General features: G+C 34.5%; 3 protein-coding genes across 3 annotated transcripts; all 3 read left to right on the top strand.

The window, feature by feature from the left end:
* Positions 1 to 12,234: 12,234 nt before the first annotated feature.
* LOC130646059 (tigger transposable element-derived protein 4-like) lies at positions 12,235 to 14,134 on the top strand. The gene is made up of 3 exons (XM_057452195.1): positions 12,235 to 12,427; positions 12,487 to 13,779; positions 14,130 to 14,134. Exons 1-3 carry the CDS (start codon positions 12,235 to 12,237, stop codon positions 14,132 to 14,134), a joined length of 1,491 nt encoding a protein of 496 aa, XP_057308178.1.
* On the top strand, positions 14,110 to 17,330 carry LOC130645420 (uncharacterized). Its single transcript, XM_057451406.1, has 3 exons — positions 14,110 to 14,266; positions 16,698 to 16,841; positions 17,167 to 17,330. The coding sequence occupies exons 1-3, from the start codon at positions 14,171 to 14,173 to the stop codon at positions 17,284 to 17,286; spliced, it is 360 nt and encodes a 119-aa protein (XP_057307389.1). The 5' UTR covers positions 14,110 to 14,170; the 3' UTR covers positions 17,287 to 17,330.
* Positions 17,331 to 18,955: 1,625 nt separating this feature from the next.
* Positions 18,956 to 22,875, top strand: LOC130645419 (5-hydroxytryptamine receptor 2B-like). The gene is made up of 3 exons (XM_057451405.1): positions 18,956 to 19,083; positions 20,254 to 20,551; positions 21,907 to 22,875. Exons 2-3 carry the CDS (start codon positions 20,272 to 20,274, stop codon positions 22,650 to 22,652), a joined length of 1,026 nt encoding a protein of 341 aa, XP_057307388.1. The 5' UTR covers positions 18,956 to 19,083; positions 20,254 to 20,271; the 3' UTR covers positions 22,653 to 22,875.
* The last annotated feature ends 592 nt before the right edge of the window (positions 22,876 to 23,467 follow it).

Below are 23,467 nucleotides of genomic sequence, written 5' to 3'. Positions count from 1 at the left end.
TACTGCATAATACCTTCATAATACTCTCTGTCGCTACATAACAAATACATATTTTTTCTGTCAATAATCCATAACCAACGTAATATCGCATAATACTGCATAATACCTTCATAATACTCTCTGTCGCTACATAACAAATACATATTTTTTCTGTCAATAATCCATAACCAACGTAATATCGCATAATACTGCATAATACCTTCATAATCCATAAAAGATACATAATTTCTCTGTCGATGACCATACCAACGTAATATCGCATAATACTGCATAATGCCTTCATAATACTCTCTGTCGCTACATAACAAATACATATTTTTTCTGTCGATGGCCATAACCAACGTAATATCGCATAATACTGCATAATACCTTCATAATCCATAAAAGATACATAATTTCTCTATCGATGACCATACCAACGTAATATCGCATAATACTGCATAATGCCTTCATAATACTCTCTGTCGCTACATAACAAATACATATTTTTTCTGTCGATGGCCATAACCAACGTAATATCGCATAATACTGCATAATACCTTCATAATACTCTCTGTCGCTACATAACAAATACATATTTTTTCTGTCAATAATCCATAACCAACGTAATATCGCATAATACTGCATAATACCTTCATAATCCATAAAAGATACATAATTTCTCTGTCGATGACCATACCAACGTAATATCGCATAATACTGCATAATGCCTTCATAATACTCTCTGTCGCTACATAACAAATACATATTTTTTCTGTCGATGGCCATAACCAACGTAATATCGCATAATACTGCATAATACCTTCATAATTCATAAAAAGTACATAAATTTTCTGTCGATGGACATACTAACGTAATATCGCATAATACTGCATAATGCCTTCATAATACTCTCTATCGTTCCATAAAAAATACATATATTTTCTGTCAATAATCCATAACCAACGTAATATCGCATAATACTGCATAATACCGCATAATACCTTCATAATTCATAAAAAGTACATAAATTTTCTGTCGATGGCCATACCAACGTAATATCGCATAATACTAATGGCTTATTGACCGTTTAGCCGGTCTATACGGGAAAATATAGACCGAGGTCATGACGTCATGGACCGAACGCAGTGAGGTCCATGCGAGTGACAGAGGTCTATATTTTCCCGTATAGACAGGCTAATAAGGTTAATAAGTCATTTATTACCCCACTGATTATTTCATAACCATTAATGAAAAAAAGGTTTTAGAGTCCAGGGGTCTTTAACAAAAACAAGGCTTAGGTGGAAACCATGTAACTTTCTTTATATTTCGAACGTACACAGACATTCGATCCACAACTCGTTCAAAAATAAACAATACAATACAACTTTTAAAAATAGAATATTTTCAAAACAGTTTTAAAATTCAATTCTTTGTCGTTTCGCTGGTGGAGTGTTCGTATTAAAATTAAATGTACAATTGTTAAAATTTCCTCCGGAAAAAAATGAAGAGAGGGTTGAAGACTGCGTGGAACTGGAAGTATTAAGAGCTGTCGATTGGTTATGTGTACGCCAAGTTGGTTATTATTTGAGCTCAAGATGTTTGACATTTTGTAATAGTGAGTGGTACTAGCTGATTTGTAATTTCTTAACGAATCAATATTTTTGTGACCACTGTGTTTGGGCTACATAAACTTCGGGGACATACGTATTACAATATTTTGTAGCTTTTGACTGTTGTCCTGCTATGAATTCGTTTATTTCATTTAAATCGTCAAATAAACTATCGTCTACCAGACGAAAACAAGGAGTAATTGACATTTTTCTACCACTTTAAATTAACTTTCTTGTTTTGTTTTTGTTTTGATGTCGGTTAATACGGCGTCATATAGACTGGTCACGTGAGAAAAAAAAAACCAATCAAATTTTCCGAGAACGTTCGAATAAACGTAAACATTCGAAAATACTTAACAGTGGGGTAATAATGCATAATACCTTCATAATCCATAAAAGATACATAATTTTTCTGTTGATGGCCATACCAACGTAATATCACATAATACAGCATAATACCTTCATAATACTCTCAATCGTTCCATAACAAATTTATATTTTTCTGTCAATAATCCATAACCAACGTAATATCGCATAATATTGCATATTACCCTTATAATACTCTCTATCGCTACATAACAAATGCATTTTTTTTGTAGATAGGCTATAACCAACGTAATATGCCACATTATTCCGCAGTAGAAACAAGAATTCTCCCTGGAAATGACGTATCAAAATTTCTAAAGTAGACCAATTAATGCAAAGTGATCACATATTGAAAAAAAAAAACAATTGAGGTTGAGTATACATCCATTTACCAATAAAAATGATATTATGGCAAAATACTCTTCTGCGAAATGATACATCAAAAGTCCTATATTAAAAGTCCTGAAGCACGCCAATCAAGAGAAGACTTTATACTTTAAACTAAACAAACACTCAGGGGCAGATCCAAACCCCGTCAAATGGGTCAAAGGACGGGGTTTAAAAATAACAAGTATAGTTTATCTAATTTTCAAATATTTAGTACTAACCAGTAATATTTGGGGCGTGTAATAATGTATTCATTTGAGCGCTCATCAATATAAAAATTAATAATATTGCCGCCGCTGCTGCTGCCGTGTGTATGGTCGCGCGGTGGTGGCGGTGGCGCGCGTGATGGCATCAGCTTCATTTTCGTTGCGAAGACAGGGCGCAAAGATGGCTAGACCTAATCTTTAATGGTGGATAGAAAAAAATATAGACTTTGTTTTGCAGGTTTTTGACGGAGCAATGAGGTTATTCTTAACTCTTATTGGTCTAGAGTGCCGGGTTTGCAGGAGAAGAACACCGGCAGTATTTGATTGGTCATTACAGAAGTTTTCTTAAGTTGTGATTGGCTAAAAATCAATACCCTGCAAAAGCCAAAATGCTCACGCTAGTCTTCATCTTCATATCTTCCTCAACATCATTGCTCAACATGGCGTTTAGTTCAGTGAGAGAAGATGTTTTGAAATTATTTCAAGACGAAGATTTGCAGAAATTGATTGAAATATTTAATATTTATTCTGAGAAATGGATAAATTCAAATAAAAATGTGTTTTTAAACACAGAACAGCTTTATGCTGTACTTTCTTGTGGAGAAATTGGTGTGAATGAAGATGCTTTGAAATATCTTCCTGCATCAGTTTCTTCCAAAAATTGTGTTGCATTGAGGTAAGATTTTATTTTCTGTAATTTCCATTTCTGATTATTGCTGACCATTTGTTACCATAGTAATTAAGAGTGTACATCACTATGTCATCACCATGAACTACTTATGGCTAGCTAGCTAGCTACATGTATGCGTGGTTTTTGTTTTGATTATTACTCTTGGAGAGCTAGCAACCGTATCTATGGTAGCTAGCTGGCATATGTGTGTGGAATTAATAATGGTTTTGATTCTTCTCAAAATGTTAAAACTTAGTGTCTTTGCTCTGAGGAGTGAATTCTCTTTAATTTCTCTAAGAAATATTTATTTATTTTTCACTGTTTAGGTCCGAATCATCTGGAAATTGCTTGTTTAGCTCCATATCCTTATGTCTGGTAGGTGATAATAGTTTGACGCAACAGTTAAGGCTACTTGCTTGCATTGAACTTTTTGTCAATTCTGAGTATTTTTTTACGTTAATTAATTTTATACGTCTGATTTTCTTAGTGCTAATGCCCTTCAATCTGAACTGTCGCTCTGGGAAAAATATTGGGAAGAATATACTGATACTCTCCCTGATAGCATATCCTTGGCATTAAAAGCAGTTTCTTTCCCTGGTTTTGAAAATATAAAAATAGCCCTACGTATTCTTGGGACTCTACCTGTTACTTCCTGTGAGAGTGAAAGGAGTTTCTCTGCATTAAGAAGGTTAAAAGAATACGCACGGAGTACCATGACCAATGATCGTTTAAATGGGTTAGCATTGTTATATATCCATCAAGAAATTATCCCTGACAAAGATAAAGTTATTGATAGATACGCTCTTTCAAATCGTAGGCTTGAATTTTAGTTGTTATGCATATTTGTTGCAAAGATTGGTATTATATTATACTATTGGTATTCTTAAAAAATTAATTTAATAGAAAATATGTTTATCAAAATTATTAAAACACTTATATTAATACTACTTTATCACTTTGATTGTTAACATATTTCGTGTTTTATTTCCATTTTTTTTAGTCCATAGTTCATTTTCATTTAATTGACAACTGTCAAGAAATAGTAGAACATAGTTGCAGGGACTATGGGGTGACTCAGTTGTCATTTTATCCTGCATTCATTTTTATTCATATCAAACCATTTCATTCCAATATTCATTATCATTTAATTGGCAACTGTCAAGAAATAGTAGAACATAGTCGCAGTTGTCAAGTTATCCTGTATTTTTTAAATATAAATATGCCAATGACAGCTAAATTTTTCTCTATTTTTTCCTCATCATTGTATCTATATAATAATACGCCAGTTCCGTGTGTCTGTCTGTCACTTTTGCAAAGTGGATCACATTCTTCAAAATTTTCTTTAACAAATTCTATAAAACATCGCCTATAAAATTGTTCTGTAATTTACCAAACTTTACCGATAAAATAGTATTGACGTCAAAGGAAAGTTAATTAAGATTAGTGAAGTCATTACAATGCACTTAAAACTTTGAGGCCAAATAACTTGGAAACGAGGTGGTGACGTCAATGTTTTTTCACCGCGTGGGTAACTAGGGACAACCTGGGACCAATTTGGGTAAGCTTTTCAAACCTGGGTCCCCGAATCCGTTTCGGAATAGACGGTTTGATGACGTCATCAAAAAACCTTTAAACCTTGATATCTCTGCAACCGTTTGTCAAAGATACATGATCATATACATTTTCTTGATCAGCATTTCAAGATCTATACGATGAAAGCAACAGGTATACAAATTTCTAAAAAAATATATTTATTTTGTATTTGCACTGCTGACGTCAGCAAAAAAACTAAAACAACCTATTTTTCCATTGTCCTTCTGCCTAAGTGGATTACTCCACGGGATTTATCGACTAGTCTTGTTATCTTAATTCTTTACTTCTTTTTTATTTGGCTGTCCATGTCTGGATGACATTTTTTGTTATCCTAGGCATGCTGATGAGCTCTGATATTGAGCGAAACAACCTATTAACATCTATAAATTATATGAGATAATCTTGTTTCTTTAGTTCATAGGCTTCATATATAACAATAGAAACTTAGCAAGAAAGACAAGCAACCAAACAACATTGTTGAAAAGATGACACGGTAACGATTTTCGTTTTATGCTGTATGAATGACAAATAGCCTTTTTATTTTCCAAATAATTTACAATTTAGATGCGGGAATGTTGTTTTCAGACAATCTAGGATCCTCCAATGTTTAAAAATTTTCTGGCCCCTCAGGCCCAACCATGGAGGGCCTTCGCGTGTCACTAATATAAGTACATTTTATGACGGGGTACATCAGAAATCCTAGATCCGCCCCTGAACACTGATGCTGGATACACGTCAATACACAAAGAGACACTATATTTTGGACAAGTACCTTACCGCGATATAAAAAAATGAAAGTTCTAAAACGGACTAATCAATGTGTAGACTTTACACTGTAATTGAACAAATATTGAGGTTGGATACACATCCATCCACCAATAGAAGTCATATTTGGGCTAAATACCCTCCAAGAAAATGACACATCAAAAGTCCCAAAGCAGACCAATCGAAGGAAAAACTATTCACTATAAACCAAACCAACACTGATGTTGGATAACAATCCATTCACAAATAGACACTATACTTTGGACGAATACCCTTTCGCGAAAATATGAAGCACGCCAATCAAGAGAAGACTTTACGCCTTAAATTAAACATTCAGTGAGGTTGGGGGCACATCTATGCACCAATAGAAACAATATTCTGGACAAATACCCCCTCGCAAATGACACAGTAAAAGTCTTAAGCTGTTAGATTTGAGGAAAGATGTATAGTATGCACTAAAAAGGCGGTTTTGTTTTATACCTATGCACATGCAATAGAGACGACAGTGATATCTTAGATAAGACTATTTAAAAAATGACCTAATAGATCTATTCAAATAAAGCCTCCCTAAACCAGTAAGTAAATGGGATATTCCACAATACATGGCTAAAAAACAACCTGGATGAAAGTAAAGGTCAAAATCCTAGCAGAAAAATTAAAAGAAGTCTGTAAATGTGAGACACATCCATACGTCATTTGAGGTAACACTTTTAGAAGTTGAGGTATGTGCAAAATAAAATCTGAGATATTTTAAAAGACCAATCAAAGAGAAAATTTTATACTTTACCCTGCACAAACACTTATGCTGGAAACACATCCATACACAAATAGAAACAATTTTATTTACGATCGTTCAAAACTTTTTCTATTCATTAAATTTAGAAGCCAGTACGTTCCGAATTAAAATCAAGAATGACATACCTTATCAGAGAAATTACCAAAGGAACAAAATTAACGACTACGAAATTAACACGAAAGAAATTAAAACAAGGAAAACATATATTATTTCTTTTGAAGTATTTTTTATAGTGTTTACATATTTTAAACATTAGTTCAAACCATTATTATTCCAAAGTTAAGTTTGGTTCTCACAATAGGGATAACTCAGTTCCGTTTTCCTTTTACAAAATATGATAAAAACACTGAGAATTTTAGGGGTGCTGGCACTTTTTAAAAGATTTCCATCATATTTGGACTTTTTAAAATGTGCTGCCAGCCCCCTTAAAACATTCAACGATTTTTATAATAATGATGATTCGTATGATGCCGTTCCAACCTTTGAGATGATTGGTCTGAGAGGTAAATCGGCAACGTCGTCTGTTTTAAGCTTGTGTACTTTGGCAGTACCATACAGTTTGCCAGGGGCTGAGTCAGTGGGATATACGCTCGTGGTGGAGAGCGGTCATGCACCAGTGACAAAGGACGATTCTACGATTCCTTTTAAAACCAAACAACTCAGCAATTATTACAAACTAGTCGTTAACCCGTGGAAGAATCCATGGGGTCGCCTGTCCTTTATATATCGCATTTTATGTTTTCGTAACAGGAAGCGTCTTTAATGGCAGACAGACAGACGACGGCTATTATTAAAGAGAAGAAGGACAACAGAAGCATTCCTTCACTTCTTACAGAATTTAAATGCTTCTAACCGGATTTTAACTATCTCCACAACAGATTGTGCGTTTTTAGCAGCTTTTGTAATTAAGATGCATCGAACCCGTTGATGATAATTTCTGCTTCGTTGCTTAAATAGTGGTAAAGTTGAACGATTCAGGAAGCGTGCACTGGTTTTAAATCTAACAACTTTGAGGAAATCTTCACATCCGCAGGATCAATGCCTCGTTTTAACTGAATTGTCACTTGATTTGAAAACTTTTCATTGTACAAACTTTGTTTTAATAAGAAATAACAAAAATCCGAAATAGACAAAATTTTCGTCGAACAAAATTTTTCGCGGACTAAAATGACGAAAACTTCAGGTGTCCAGGAAAACAATTTTGTCGGACAAAAATTTTGTCCGACAAAGTTTTCGTCCAATTAGGTGAAAACACAGAAAACAGCCCGTCCAGCTAAAAAAATCGCTCAGTAATTTTATTTTGCGAAATAAGTCTTCATAACAGTAATTAGAGGTGTAGCTACCTGCTTTTAGCATAAGAATTACTAAATAAGAATTTTGTTGTAGCTGGCTAAACTGTATCACACATGCTTTTAGGCTTAATACGCTTTTCAAAAAACCTACATTGCATCTTTGGTTTACAGAACACAGAATACACTCTGTCAAAAGGCTAGGTTAAGCCACAAGTAACTGTTAACCGCCGTTGAACACCCGGATGAGTGATTAATAAGAACCGTCAACTGTGCCACATATTCAGATAAAGCGCTTTAGTAAAGTTATGTAGTATGTAGTAAATCAAATGAAGTGCACACAACTTTATGGTGTGTCCAGTGTAATATGTTTTTCATCAAATAACTTTCCACAACTTAAGCTGAAATAAAAACACAGATTACAATTTGTTGTTACCCCGTCATAGCAAAAACTTTCTTGCAAACCTTTTTTATTTTTCGGATAATGTTCCCGGTGAGTGTTTAAAAAATTTAAAGCTGACCATTTAGTACAGGTAAATAATGTGACACATCCATACAGATGTAATACCAGTTTACCATGTCACACATGAGTATAGGCGTAACACTATTTTTCAAAAGAACTTTATCGCAAATTCGGTTAAAAAAAGTCCAGAAAACCGCTGTTGTTATCATGTTCAGTTAAAAAAATACTCAGCAATTTTATTTTGCACCATAAGTTTTCATAACAGTAATAAAAGTGGTAGCTGCCTAACTTCATTTAGCATAAGAATTAAGAATTGTGTTGCAGCCAAACTGCATTTGGCTACTTTCACTTTTTGGTCAGAAGTAGCTAAGGAGCTAGCTAGGTAAACACAACTTTAACATAAAAATAAATAATACTGGCTTGGATATAAAGCTGTTATACCAAACTGAATAGTAATAACTAAGGCTAGCTAGCTAGCTGGTTGTAGAATGCTCCTTAAAAATCTTCGTTCCTAGCCAAAAATCAAGAAATTGTTGGGTTTGAGATTTGTACTTAGCTACAAAACGTGAGAATATATTTATCTTAACATGTAAAAATATGTAAAAAAACAAAGATGAAAACCTTTTTGAAGACAAAAACAGAATAACCGTCAATGCCACAGCTTTTAAAATGGCCGTAGCTCAAATTGCTTTATCTTTCCTTCGTTGGTAAAAATCTGATTCTGCGGGGTTTTCCTAAAATTTTCTGTTAAAAGCCGCGCACAACCATTTTGAATATACAGAATACGGCTATTATTAAAGAGAAGATGGACAACAGAAGTGATAACCATTAAAAGAAATAAGCTAACACTAAATACACAAGAGAAATCAGTGTCATTGAGGCTTTTTAACTAACTATACATAGATTTCCATAGATTGTAATGGCAATATAATGTGTGTTACGGGTATGTTATGTGTGTTTGAGAATGTATTTACAGTCTCTGTGGATAAAGAAGTAAAAAAATTGTTGGAAAAAAACTTCATAAAAGACTGCATGTAATGAGTGCATGATCCTTCTCTAAAGTGACCCTGTTCATTTAGGTGCAGTGATGGGTTGTATGAAGAAAAAAGTGCCAGCTTGTATAAGAATCGTGTTTTCAGTGTAAATTTAGCTGATTACTTATACAAGACTAGTCGATAAAGCCCATGGGAAAATCCACTAAGGCAGAAGAACAATGGAAAAATAGGTTGCTTTAGATTTTTTGCTGACGTCAGCAGTGCATATACAAAACGAAAATTGGTTAAAGTTAGTCATTCGTTGTCTGTAAGGTGTGGAGGTTGAAACGTTGACCAAAATAATGTATGGTATCGTATGTTTTTGACAAACGCTTAAGGAGATATAAGGGCTTAAAAATTTTGCTGACGTCAGCAAAGTCCCTACCAAAAGTTTTATGGAACGATAGAGAGTATTATGAAGGCATTATGCAGTATTATGCGATATTACGTTGGTATGGCCATCGACAGAAAATTTATGTATTTTTTATGAATTATGAAGGTATTATGCAATATTATGCAGTATTATGCGATATTACGTTGGTTATGGATTATTAACAGAAAAAATATGTATTTGTTATGTAGCGACAGAGAGTATTATGAAGGTATTATGCAGTATTATGCGATATTACGTTGGTATGGCCATCGACAGAAAATTTATGTACTTTTTTGAATTATGAAGGTATTATGCAGTATTATGCAGTATTATGCGATATTACGTTGGTTATGGATTATTGACAGAAAAAATATGTATTTCTTACGTAGCGACAGAGAGTATTATGAAGGTATTATGCAGTATTATGCGATATTACGTTGGTATGGCCATCGGCAGAAAAAATATGTATTTTTTATGTAACGACAGAGAGTATTATGAAGGTATTATGCAGTATTATGCGATATTACGTTGGTATGGCCATCGACAGAAAAAATATGTATCTTTTATGTAACGACAGAGAGTATTATGAAGGTATTATGCAGTATTATGCGATATTACGTTGGTATGACCATCGACAGAAAAAATATGTATTTGTTATATAGAGAGGATGTCGGATAATGCGGTTTCATTTGTCGGGTCCATTTGGTTGGAGAAGTATGACTGAACGTCTGTCGAACTTTTAATATCGATAAAGTATGAAGGGTGCTAGTTATGTTTTACGTCGTGTGTCGGGACCACTTAGCCCGGTGCTAAATGAAGTCATTGCCCAACTTCAACCCAAGTGAAATTGTTCCGCCCGGATATTGCGAAAACAGCCTGTTTATAAACAGGACGACCGGATTATGTACGCATGGTCCGATTATGTTTTTTTGCTCTGGTTATATTGTGTTGACCGGATAATGAACGCTGATACATAATGGCTGTCTAAGGCAGGCTGTGGTTGGCATTTTCTTCGAATTTTTGTGAATAAACCATTGACGAATTATTGCCACATGCCATTTTTCTCTGCAAGATAACAAACCATTGAAAACTAACTAGATTTTGCAGATGGGTGGATTCATTTTTATTTTTCGCAGGAATTGAATGAATTCTTGGGATGACCTAAATTATTCGTTTTGCGGGAATTAACTTTGGTGAAAAGGTTATTAAACTTGCAAATCCCCAAATTTAGTTTCCACGAAATTTCGTTTCATTTGAGAACAACAACAACTTTGCCACCAAGGCTATTTGCTTGTCACGAATGATATGAAAGCCAGTCGGCCCCGATTATGTTCGTTTTTTATAATAAGTGAGGAATAATATGAAAATATTGTACATGAGCCGGCCCGCCCCGAATATTTTCGTTCTATAAGTCTCAAATAATATTAGACTGTCGTACATAAGTCTGCATGCTCTGATCATGTTTGTTTTTTAAGCAACAAATGATATTAGACTGTCGTACATAAACCGGCCTGCCCTGATTATGTTCCTTTTATAAGTGCGAAATAATAGTTTTTAACTGTCGTACATAATAATTTGGCCTGTCCTGATTGTGTTACCCTGATTATGTATTTTTTGCCCTGTTTTTAACTGGAGCAAGCTGCCGTGCATAATCAGGCCAGCCTTTATTATCCGGGCAGAACAAAATTCGTACCACGGAAATTAGAGAATCGACAAATTTTGACAGCAAGTCGACGGCAACCGCAGTTTTCGTAGATATATTTATTTTATAAGAAAGGGCCACTTTGTTTTATGGAAAAGAAGGTGTCGCGTCACAAATTTTTTCAATAATTAAGGGTCTTCATTGGAGAGGGGTATTGGAAAAGCTTACATGTTAATCTACTTAGATGCGCACTAAGAAACAGTTATTTTGAAACATGTACCAATTATAGGCTAAGTCACCCTCAGTTATTCGAATTTTTCTTATTGGGAGATCGTCGAGTGAGAACATTGATTTTCTGCGATTAAAACACTTTTTTTCTTCAAAAAATCAGGTTTCAATATTCATGGCTATTTACACTCTTCAAGCAATTTCTTCAAAAGTTCAATATTCTCCTTCGGTCCAGAGAATTGAAGCAAACAGGGGATCCTCAATCCCTTATCATCTCCAAAGTTAGTTCTTTTCCCTGTCACTTTTACTTTGCAAGTACACAACATCTCTGACTTCAGAAAGTAAAATATCGTTTTGGCAAATTTTCCTGTTTTTCCTTTAGGCAAATGACCAACAATATCTCCTTTTTTGCAGACCGCCACTGCATATTTGTCTATGTCGTTTGTTGGTTCCATTTTAGCTTCTAGGACTTCACCAATAACAGCGTTCCATTTCTTTTGATACTCATGATATCCCATAACGGTTGAGTTACTCTCATAATACTTGATAAGAATGATTTCTATCGGCTGTGTTTCGTTGATTATCATTGAAACAAGATCCATTGTAATTTTCACTTCTTCGTCCTAATTGTGGTGTGACTGCTTGGTTGTTGTGTTGTTTCGTTTCGTTTTATAACATTCGAACGTTTTAAAAGGATCATTCAAAATTCGAACGTTTCCTTTGATTTTCAAACGTTTCATCTAATTTTCGAACGTTTCGAAAGCTCGATTAAAAAACAAGTGGGTGGATGTAAACAAACTTTTTAAAGGCTCTTCAAATCCACATTAAAGATGGCAACCGCTCAGACAACGTCAAGGAAGAAAACTGTTCTGACGATCAAAGAAAAATATCTTGCTTTGAAAGAGCTTGAAAAAGAAGGAACAACTAAAAAGTCTATTGCTAAAAAGTATGGTGCCCACCTAACACACTTTCATACTGGGTTAAGAATAAAAGTGACATTTTTACCAAGTATGAATCAGGCCAGTATGGAGTTAAAAGACAAAAGCTTTCTTCCGGAAAATACGATAACATTGATAAAACAGTTTACAAGTGGTTCGTTAACGCTCGTGAAAGAACTGTGCCGATTAGTGGTCAAATCATTCGAGAAAAAGCATTGGATTTTGCAAAGCAATTCAACGAACCTGATTTTAAAGCTTCAGAAGGCTGGCTAGACAGATGGAAGTACAGACAAAACATCATTTACAGAATTATTTCTATGGAGGAAAAGTCTTGTACACCAGGGATGACAGCAAGCTGGGAAGAAACACACCTGCCAACCATTTTGTCACGCTATGATTTACAAGACATTTTCAATGCTGATGAATTCGGCTTGTTCTACCAGATGCTTCCAACAAATACCTATCATGCCAAAGGTGAAAGATGTGCTGGTGGAAAGTTCAGCAAAGTTCGTTTAACAGGACTTGCAGCAGGAAATGCCCTAGGTGAAAAGTTGCCCATGTTCGTTATCGAAAAATCGGTTACACCGCGCTGTTTCAAAGGAGTCAGAAGTCTTCCCTGTCAGTACAAAGCTCAAAAGAAGGCCTGGATGGATTCTGAAATCTTTACCGATTATGTGAAAAAACTCGATGTTAAATTTGAAACTGCGGGTCGAAAGATTGTCTTGATAATTGACAATTGCCCAGCTCATCCAGAAGTCACTGGTCTTAAAGCAGTAGAATTAGTTTTTCTACCACCAAATACAACGTCTAAGACCCAGCCCATGGATCAAGGTGTAATCCGAGCATTGAAGGCATATTACCGGTCAAATCTTGTGAAACGTCAAATAAAGTTCATTGACGGCGGTAAAGAGGTCCCTAAAATTAACATTCTTGAAGGGATGCAAATCTTGGTCAAATTATGGGACGCTGTTTCAAAAGACACCGTTAAAAACTGCTTTAAGAAAGCAGGCATCTCAAAAGAAGCACAGATCACGAGTCTCAATGATGCTGATGACCCATTTAAATCTCTTTCTGACAGCATAAGCGAGTTGAAAAAAAGAGAAGTTGACGGCGACATCTTTAACGCAGATGATTTTGTGGATATTGATTTTGAGGTATGCACGAGTAAATCAATTGAATTGACTGATAAGGAAATCGTGGAAATCGTACTTAATGAGGACAAAGATCAAAACGCGCCGAATCTCGAAGATGACGATGATGATGAAATTGAGGCACATGACATCCCCCCGAAGAAGCCAAAGCAGTCAGAGTTGGAAGAGGCCTTAGAATTGTTGGAAAGATGGTTTTTGTTTGACGAGAATGGTCTTGAAATCAGAAAGCAGTTAAACATGATAACACGTACATGTCAAAAACACTACATCGATAGTAAAAAACAATGTAGCATTAAAGATTTTTTTAAGAGTTGAACTCCTTGTATTTACTAGATACATTTTCTTTATAACTTTTATATTTTAAAACCTGTTAACAATTTGTTCAAATTTATTCTTTCTTCAAAAAGTAAAAATTCTTTGTGTTTACACGCTCAATTGAACCACAATGCCTCAATTACTTAAGAAAAGTCCATCCCATTAAGGTTAAGTTGAAAATCTGGCGGGAAAACGAATTTTTCAGTTATTTGAACTCCCGGTTATTCGAAGTAAATTCTTATCCCCCTTGAGGCTTCGAATAACCGGGAGTCTCGAATAACTGTATATAGCACGCATATATGTGATTATATATTGATTGAGTCTAAATAAAGTGTTAGCCTTTCTCCATTTGCGAAATCAAAATGGCGTCGCAGCTGGCGAGAAATGTTCGGAGAGTAGGTAAAGGTTACTTACCACGTCCTTCTCCCAAAACACCTGCGGACTATGGCGGGTTAATTGTAAGTAGCTTAATAAGATATTTTTGTCAATTATTTTATCGATTTTTAAAACATATTCACTGAAAAATCTCCGTGTAGCAATCCAGACTAGCTAGCTGCTAGCTAGATAATAATATACACCTTTACGATAATTCGGGAAAACCGACACTCAATCGCAGCTTATTTTGCGATCGGAGGAGGTATCATCAACACTTTTATAAAAGAAGAACATCACACTTTTATAAGAGTTTATTAAGGAGAAAACATGTTTTTTTGTTATAACTTTTCTTGCTGTGTTTTGTTTTTAATGAAAAGTACACATAGTTGTATCTTATTACTATTAACGTTTCCTGAAAATTTGAAAAAAATTGATATGACGGAAGTTAAAAAACTGGAGAAAACACCCTTTCGTCTCTAACAAACTCTCATAAAGGGGGATTTTCACGAAGCGAATTGAACGGCGAATTCAAAGGCGAATTCGCTTTTTAATTTTTTCGACAAAATAGGCGCCAAGGTCATTGTTTCCATTAGTTTACCCGCGTTCTGATTGGTCAAAAACTAGCAGTGAAACCTTTAGCCGCGAAAAAGTAGGAACTGTTTCTTCTTTTCAGCGAAGCGAATATTTCGATGCAAAATCAAAATAAACAAAACTGTGCATGCTCAGATACAATTCGCCGTCGAATTCGCCGTCGAATTCGCCGTTCAATTCGCTTTGTGAAAATCTCCCTTAAAAGCACGATTTTTACCTCCCTTTTTCTGATATTGTAGAACAATGGAGAGCCGTAGGAACGTTACAATTAAAATATCGTAAATGTGTATTGCAAGTATAGGTATATATAGCTAGCTAACTTATTCTATTTCTTACAATGTTATGTTAATTCTTTTTATGACATATAGCCAACTGGCTAAGCTTAGCTAGCTAAAAACCTTTTAACTTCAGAAAACACAATTTTTATGACTTCAACTACTCTTTATTAAGGAAGAAAAGAAGTTTTCTATCTGAGTAACCATTAATTACCACCCCAAATAAGCGAGAAACATGGAGAAATTCACTAAACAAAAAAGGATTTGTACACAAGGTGCTTAGCCTGTAAAGCAAAATTTAAACTTTTGGTAATAAAAACCCAAGTCGGTAAGTCGGAAAAAACCTGGATAAAAATTTTTCTGACCCAAACGGAATATAAGGGAATTAATCTTTGCAAGACCTAATTTTTGCAAGAACTAATTTTTATCGGGATATTTTTCAAAAAAAAAAAATTTGCGTAAACTAAAATTTGCGAAAAATAAATTTCCGTAAAAATTAATTCCTTTAGGGTACTCCTGTGTGCCTAGCGGCAAAAAAGAGTCTACAAACAATGTTGAGTGGCGCTGTACTGTTTTTTAGCCCTTGGAACAAATTTACTTGCTCCGATCTGAAAATCTCTGGCAGAAATACGCCCGCGCGACTGACGGACTTATTTTTGCAGGGTATTCAGGACGTGAACTTAACATATTTTTTATGGTGGCATAAGAATTAAATTGGCAGTTGTCCTCAGAAACCGTTCGCATTTTCCCGAACTCGCCCGGAGCATTCCCAAAATGCAATTCCTTGTAACATACCATGCAGACAACATTTGGAAAAAGGCACTTTTTTCAGGCATTGTTTGGTTTTAAACTACACAGCTGAGATTATCTTTTATGTAAATTATTAAAATTGTATAAAACTATCAGTTGATAGAAATAAGTTCAAGTTTTAGCTAGCTATATACCAAAACAACCCTAGCATTTTTTCTAATGTTCTGCAGCCATTATGTTTTAGTCACAGTGTGAAACCTTCTAGTTTTCCTTTTGACAAACGGTTACCCTTTTTCCAAATAGTTAATGGTTTCCCGTTGTAAGTTATCTCCTGAACTGTTTTTTATTATCAAAAACGTTCGTTCAAAGCTTCAAAAGATTTTTGGAACTCTCATTATATGTATATATATTGTGAAAAGTCAAAATTTGAAATCAAAATTTCTCTTACCTCCTTCTAACAATTCCTATAGCTTAACTTTAAAGGATTGGGTAGATTCAGAGCTTTCTAGGCTAAAAAAAATAAAACAAATTGGTACCTTAACATTTTTAAGTCGATTTTTATGCTTAGCCCTATTAAAGCCAAAGGAAGTTGTACCTGAGTTTACCTTCAGCATGTCTATTTACCACTAAATAAAAAAGGGGAGATAAATTACCCAAAAAGAATCCCAGTAATAACTGAATTTTCATGCAGTAAAACTATATTCTTAGCAAAGTTAGAGTGAGGTTGCTGACCCACTTAATTGATTTTCCTGATAGAAAAGATCTCATACATTTGGAAAAATTATATTTTGACAAATGTAATTGGTAAAATTATATTGCATATTTTTACTGTTTGCTACAAAAAACAGTCCACTGTTTGCTACAAAGAGCAGCATCCAAATTGTTTTTCATATTTTAGGCAGATCCTGCTATTGATAGATGGATGACAATGCGAGAAACTACAACAAAACATTTTAAATGGACTCCGAAAACATTTGGACTGATTGTTTTTTGGGCTGGAATTCTGCCAACCTCACTTTATTATTTTATTAAAGAAGAAATTGTAAGTATATATACTTTAAAATTATAAAAAAAATCCCTTTTGTTATAGCGGTCTGATATTTCTGTAATCAACGTTGCTAAGGTTGCCTAATAACAAATTGTCATTAATTTTTACAAATTTTAAATACTGCTGCTGCAATCTTTGACGACAATGGCATTTTTAATATTGACAAATGGCACCAATGGAGAGCAATAAATCAGGCTAAAACAGTGTTTAAACAATTTTTGTTGTTTAAGAGTTTGCTCTGTCCAATCTGTGTATCCTCCACAGCTTGATTTTCTCTATACAAATTAAATTACAAACAACACTATTTTTTTGTATTTAGACGAACAATTATGTTGCTGCTGGTAAAGAAAGACCTCATTTCTTTCCAGACTCTGAAATGTCGAAACGAAGACCTGATCCATTACCCCCACGAAAGGAGGGTGTTAAAATAGTTTTGTAATTGTTGTATTTAAATTCCCTTAAAATATATTTTACATGTTGTTATATTTACGCATTATGCGTCGTATCCTTTTGCACGACTTGTCTGCAGGAACTTGGAAACCTTGAAATGAAGCTAGGTGAGCTTGAAAAGTGATTTTTTTTATCTGTGCTTATCCTTATTAATTTCGAAGGATATACTCGGTCAATTGTTTTCAGGGGGGACAACAAGGGCGGTAAAGCTTCATTTTGATCCACAAAATTATTTCTAAAATTTCTGTACAATTAGACAACAGCCTTACATGGAATTGGAACCCACAACCTGTTTGATATGAGTAGAACGATTTCCGCATGCGATCTGGTTGTGCTTAGGAATTTTCTTTCTATTTTGATGCCTAAAAAAATTTCTCGAAAAAAGACCTTGAAACTGTGAAAGTGCTACAAACAAATTGGAAAGGACATAATGTCGGCTATTTACGTCAAAGTTTTATCCAGCGACTTTTGAGAAAACTTTTTTTAGGTAGACCGTTGACGTTTTTTTGTCACGTGAATGTCGCATTACAACCGTGCAGCAGGCTGAAGGTGTATTGTATATACGTGTTGGTCGCTTGTCTGCTCTGTAGCTTCTTGTTCCGGTTTTTATACAATATGTTTAAATTCTTTTTTTGGTAACCAAATTTAATAGGATAAACCCTACTTATGTTCTATTTAAGTATAGATGGAGAGCCTGAGTTTATTCACTGAATTTGATTTCTTTTTTCCATTAAAAATCTAATTGACAGAATTTACATTCGATTTTTAAAGATAAATCTCATCTCACATGTTGTGTGAATTACGAAGGCACCTGCTCATGCGGTGCAAACTACATCATCGAAACCATATGCAAACAAATGGTCACAACACATCGCAAGCAATGATGAACACTTCTTTAGTTGGAAAGTGTCGACTAATGCTCCTATTAATTGTTACAAACGAGACAGAGACATTTTACATTCGGTTTGCTTTAGTCAATGTCTAGTAAAGTGGAGCAAACTCAGTTTCATGCACGCGTGAAAAAGTTCGGTTAAAAGCTATGCACACACGTACCGGAGTGTTTAGGAATTCGTTTTTTCCCTTCTGAATCAACTAATTAATCGGTTCTGTAATATTAGATGGAATATCATAGACATAAAAGAACCCTGAAGACAAGGTTGTGATCAAAGCTTTTATATATTTTTATACGCCAAAAGTTTTGTGGTGATAGATTTTCACAAATCTGCATTTATTTACCCCCACAATGATAAGTTGCGTTTCATTATATCAAAATACTTTTTTGGAGAATTTGCATTTCCAATAAGGCGTTACTTGGTTCGGGAATTATAAGATGGCCACTGTGTTAAGAACACATACATTTTCTTGTAACAGATTTGGTACGAGTTTGTTATGTTACATCGCGCACATGATTTCTCTTTTTTCTCCATTATAGATGAATAATTTAGTAATTTATGGCAAAAAAAACTAGCTAATTATTCCAGCAGATTTTTTATCATTTGAAAACACACATTTCTCTTCCAAAAATTTGATATACATAATTCAAAGTTACAGCTGCAGATAGATATTATAATATAATAAAAACACAAACCAGTGAGAAAGACAACATTCAATATCTACATAAAAATAATATAACTGATAAGGAGGTTCTTTTTTGTTGTAAAACTAAGACAAGCTTGCCAACTATTGTGTTAAACGAGTTTTGGTTTCTTTCATAACGTTAGTTGTGGCAGCTGATGCCAGAAACAAGAAGAGAGGGGTGCATTGGTGCAATATTCAGAAGAATAGGGTAACTTGAATCTTTTATATGCCTACGCATAAACACTTGGAGAGAGTTAGTTGCCTGTATTGTATTGTTTTTTTTTTGTTGTTGCTGTTGTTGTTCTTTCGGTTTCTGCTGCTATTGGTTTTGTGAAAATGTTAGCATTTATTGTCAAAGAATACAAACTGTACATTGCACTTTTTTGCAATTTTAAGCATTAGTATCCTTTGTTTATAAAAAAAGCAATTATTTGAAAATACTGGGGAAACTTTAAAATAAAATAACAGGCAACGTAAAAGGTTAAAGTGTTAAGAGGAAAAATATTAAAAATTTAAGAACATTATAATTGTTTTTCTAACTTTATAAAGAAAATGCGTCAATTACTTTTGTTCAGAGAATAATTTGCAAACTATTATCGCAGCATCCTCTTTTGTTCACACACAAAAAGTTGGGTATTATTCTGCAAATACACCGTAAAAGACCGTATAATGGGGGAACGAAATATGCTATTAATTTTTGGACTTCATCAACTCAAAGAGGAGTAGAAGAAAAATCCATAAAGAAGTTTGTATTTGCAGGGTCCCCGAAATATTTTGAAGTAGCACGGTCCAAAATAAACTTGATATGGGAAAGTTACTAACTTATCTCCTTTGGATGGCACCATGGATGTGGCCTTGTAGAAAATGTTGTATTTTTAAGTTTATTTTGCCGGAAAATAGTTTCCCAGTTTTGGTAATGGTCCCCCGGCTCCTTTTAGTCTCTGTGTACGGATTCAAATGTAACCTACATCGCCGATGCGATCCTAAATCCTAAACTAAAAAAACGTAATCATACAGAGTGTTAACGCATCAAAAATTAAAAAAAGCTGGTAAAGTTCGTTCTCGACCCCAGAGCTCTTTGGGATAAGATTAAAACCTTCTTTCGAGGTTTTTTAATCACAAAAAGCTCTGGGTATGAGAATGGTTAAAGTTTTGTCTTTTAGTTTAACTATGTACTCTCTAACTTACAGCAACTTAAAAAAAATATAATTATTTAGTATCCTGATCATTTAACAAGGATAGGATTTTTAGTTTTTGTTAGTACTGTTGTCAATAAGGGTCCTGCAAATGGGATCATAGCACAATTAATTCATCCATAAATTTACATGTGTACTACTAATTGAGAGCTATTTTCAGACAAATTTCTAACTTTTTCTAGATAGTTCTCTAAAGAGTGATGTTGAATTTTACGTCAGGCAACGTCAGTGCAAACACCAACTTGGTCAACGGCACTCACGATGCTGTCAAGAATTTTACAATAGTTGACGTGCTTGGTTTATTTATGTTGGGTTTGTTAGTTATATGCATCATAGGTGGAAATGTGTTAGTCATTGGCGCTTTTATAATCGTTGGGAGAAAAATACGAACAGTGACAAATTATTTTGTTGTTAGTCTCGCTGTTTCAGACATATTGGTTGGGTTATTTTCCGTACCATTTTGGATGTGGGTTCAGATAAGTAAGTAAAAGTAAACAGATAGATCGGTTGTATAAATAACATGACATTACTTTCGAAACGTTTGTTCCTTATTTTAGCGAAATTTATCGATAACATCAAGTGTTATCGGGGTATAAACGAGACATAAGCGTAAAAGATGGCACCTTCTGAAATAAATTTTAGATCTTTTATCTGTCTACTGACGTTAAACAGAATTCATTTTCTACAACCTCCAATGAAACTGAAGACAAGATAACATGTATGAGCTCTAAGTAGGAGAGTGAAATACCAAAAGATTAGATAACCTGCAATTCGTTTTATTGTTTTCCATGATTAGGTGCAAATTTGCGATTACTATGCTCCATAGGGGTTCGTTTTTATTATGCAGTGATTATGTGTCATTTAAATCTTTTTTGCTGCTATCACTCTCCCTTGCAGAGGTCTTTTGGCAAGACGGTGCAGATAGAATACACTTCCAACGACCTCGTTCTCAGGGCTGTCAGTCTCTCTTTATAACGAGAGATAAAGGGTCTTACTCTACAATGAAAATCACCAGTTTTAAGCCTCGTGTTCTTAATAAATAATTTTTTTATAAAGAAAATAAGGTGTAGTAATTAAAATCATAATTATTTATCACGTAAATATGTACTAAGCGCAAAGGAAATTGTTTTTTATAAAGAAAAAGTCTCACAATCTTGACCCCAGAGCTCTGTGAGATAAACCCTTTTGAGATAAACATTTTATCTCAAAGAGCTCTGGGGACCAAAATGAAAGTTTTACTCTTAGTAACAAGCAGATTTTAGCTGTTTGTGGCCTAAATCTTTTTAATTCAAATATAGTAGAACCTCCCTTAGGCTGTTTACTCTAAAGCGGTCACCTCTGGAATACGAGATTTTTTTTAGGAAATTGGTTATTTTTTATGTTTTTATTCAACGCCTCTTTCGACCCATTAAGCCATAATCACAACAAGATTCCCCTAATTTAACACTTTCACCAATTACTGTTGAAAAATGTTAGATTAAACCTATCCAAAGCAGACTCTTTTACCAGCTAACTCTTCGTATGACGGGTTCCACTATAGTAAACAAAATTTTATGAGTACGCTTGCGAAGGCAAAAAGATCTAAAACAATCTAACAATGCTTTCAGGAACTAACCGTTTAATTTGTAGGAACAACGGTGCATGTGTAAACACGTAATTCTGTAAACACGTAAACCTATAAGCTCGTAAATACGTAAATACGTAAACCTATAAACTCGTAAACCCGTAAATACGTAAACACGTAAACCTGTAAAGCCGTAAACCTGTAAACCTGTAAAGCTATTATTAAGCTATACTGCTCAACATACTAAATTTTTAATTTTATTGTTTTTTAGAGAGTCTTCCTCTGTCCAGCGCTCCTCATTTTGTTTTTGTTGCATTTGATATAATGTGCGGTGTTGCATCGATCGTGAATCTTACAGTTATCAGTTTGGAAAGACTCTTCGCTGTTGTTCGCCCGGCATCACATCGCAATCTATCGCGCAAAACGCATCTAATTGTTGGTGCGACAGCGTTCGTATGGATATTCGCGTTAGTCAACTCAGGATTGTATTTTGTAAAAGCTTTCCACAACTGGACCAGCTACAACGTGTACATAGTTTTAGTCGGGTTTGTAAGTCCTACTGTTATTATCGTTGGCTCTTACATTGGAATCTATAAAGTAGCACAGCAACACGCAACAGAACAAAGACGGCTTCAGCAAGAAATGCGATTGGCAAGAATGATAGCTATTGTCATTGCTTTGTTTGTAGCATGTTGGCTGCCATTCTTCTTATTGAATATCTTATATGTATACTGCGATGCACCAACTTGCCGGGTTGCTATCATGCAGAAAGCGATCCCGTTTGTAAAGTTTCTTCACTACAGCAATTCCATGATGAATCCAATCGTGTACGCTTATCGGAATTCGGATTTTCGGGAAGCGTTTAAAAGTTTGCTGGTAAGTTGGTTTGGGCGTTGGAAATACAGATATATGAGAAGCCCTTCTGCAAAATCGTGCGCAACATTAAGATCAGAATTCGATGAGGACTATTTTCCTGAAACTTTACAGCGTTCAGATACAATATGCAGTGACAAATAGGTATATGATGAACGTTTGTGGTTGAATTAATCGCAGGTGAAATATAGCTTGGCAGAGAGAAAGACATGTAAACAAAGTTTCTTGACTTCACGTAACGAAGTGAACAGTCAATTTCGTACAATGGACGATGCCCAACTTATCTTAGTGCAATGTAAATACTCGCCTTTTAAGGTAAAAAAATTAACGAAGAAAGATAGCTAGCCCCACATAGCTATTATTACTACATTGTTACTTTTCTTACTGGCCCCGTCAAACATGATTTACTCATCCATGCAAGAGACAGATGCTACCTTAAATTGATTAATTTTCGCGAATTTTACAAATTTTATTTGTATTCGCGAAAAAACTTTTTCATGGAAATTTTCGGAAATTAATCTTCGCTACATTACTTGAAATAACTTTTTAGCTAAAATTAACTTCGCAGAATTTTGAAAAGAATTTCTTTTCTCTGTTCTTTTCTCGTAAATTTTTTTGTAGTACTGATCAGTCTCGGTGAGATAAGGAAATCAATTAAATGCTACCTTATCTCAATAAATAGGCTTGAGAGAGATTGCAAAACAAAATTGGATTTGTAAGAAAAATAATCCTTCACAAAAAACCTAAAAGTTTATTCGCGAAAACAATATTCGCGAATTATCTCGACATGACTAATTCGCGAAAATCAATATTCGCGAAATTTATTTTCTTTTTTACCTCACTATCGCGAAAATTAATCAACATAAAATACTCCGCTGAAAAAGTTCAAGGGTACTACTTAATGTGAATTCGCGAATTTCAAAAATAAAGCAATAAAAGATTTTGGGAGAATTTATTTT

Source organism: Hydractinia symbiolongicarpus, chromosome 5 (assembly GCF_029227915.1).
Source record: "Hydractinia symbiolongicarpus strain clone_291-10 chromosome 5, HSymV2.1, whole genome shotgun sequence".
In the NCBI taxonomy this organism is placed as follows: Eukaryota; Metazoa; Cnidaria; class Hydrozoa; order Anthoathecata; family Hydractiniidae; genus Hydractinia; species Hydractinia symbiolongicarpus.
The sequence above is the reverse complement of the archived record's forward strand: the minus strand, read 5'-3'. Positions and strand labels throughout refer to the sequence as shown.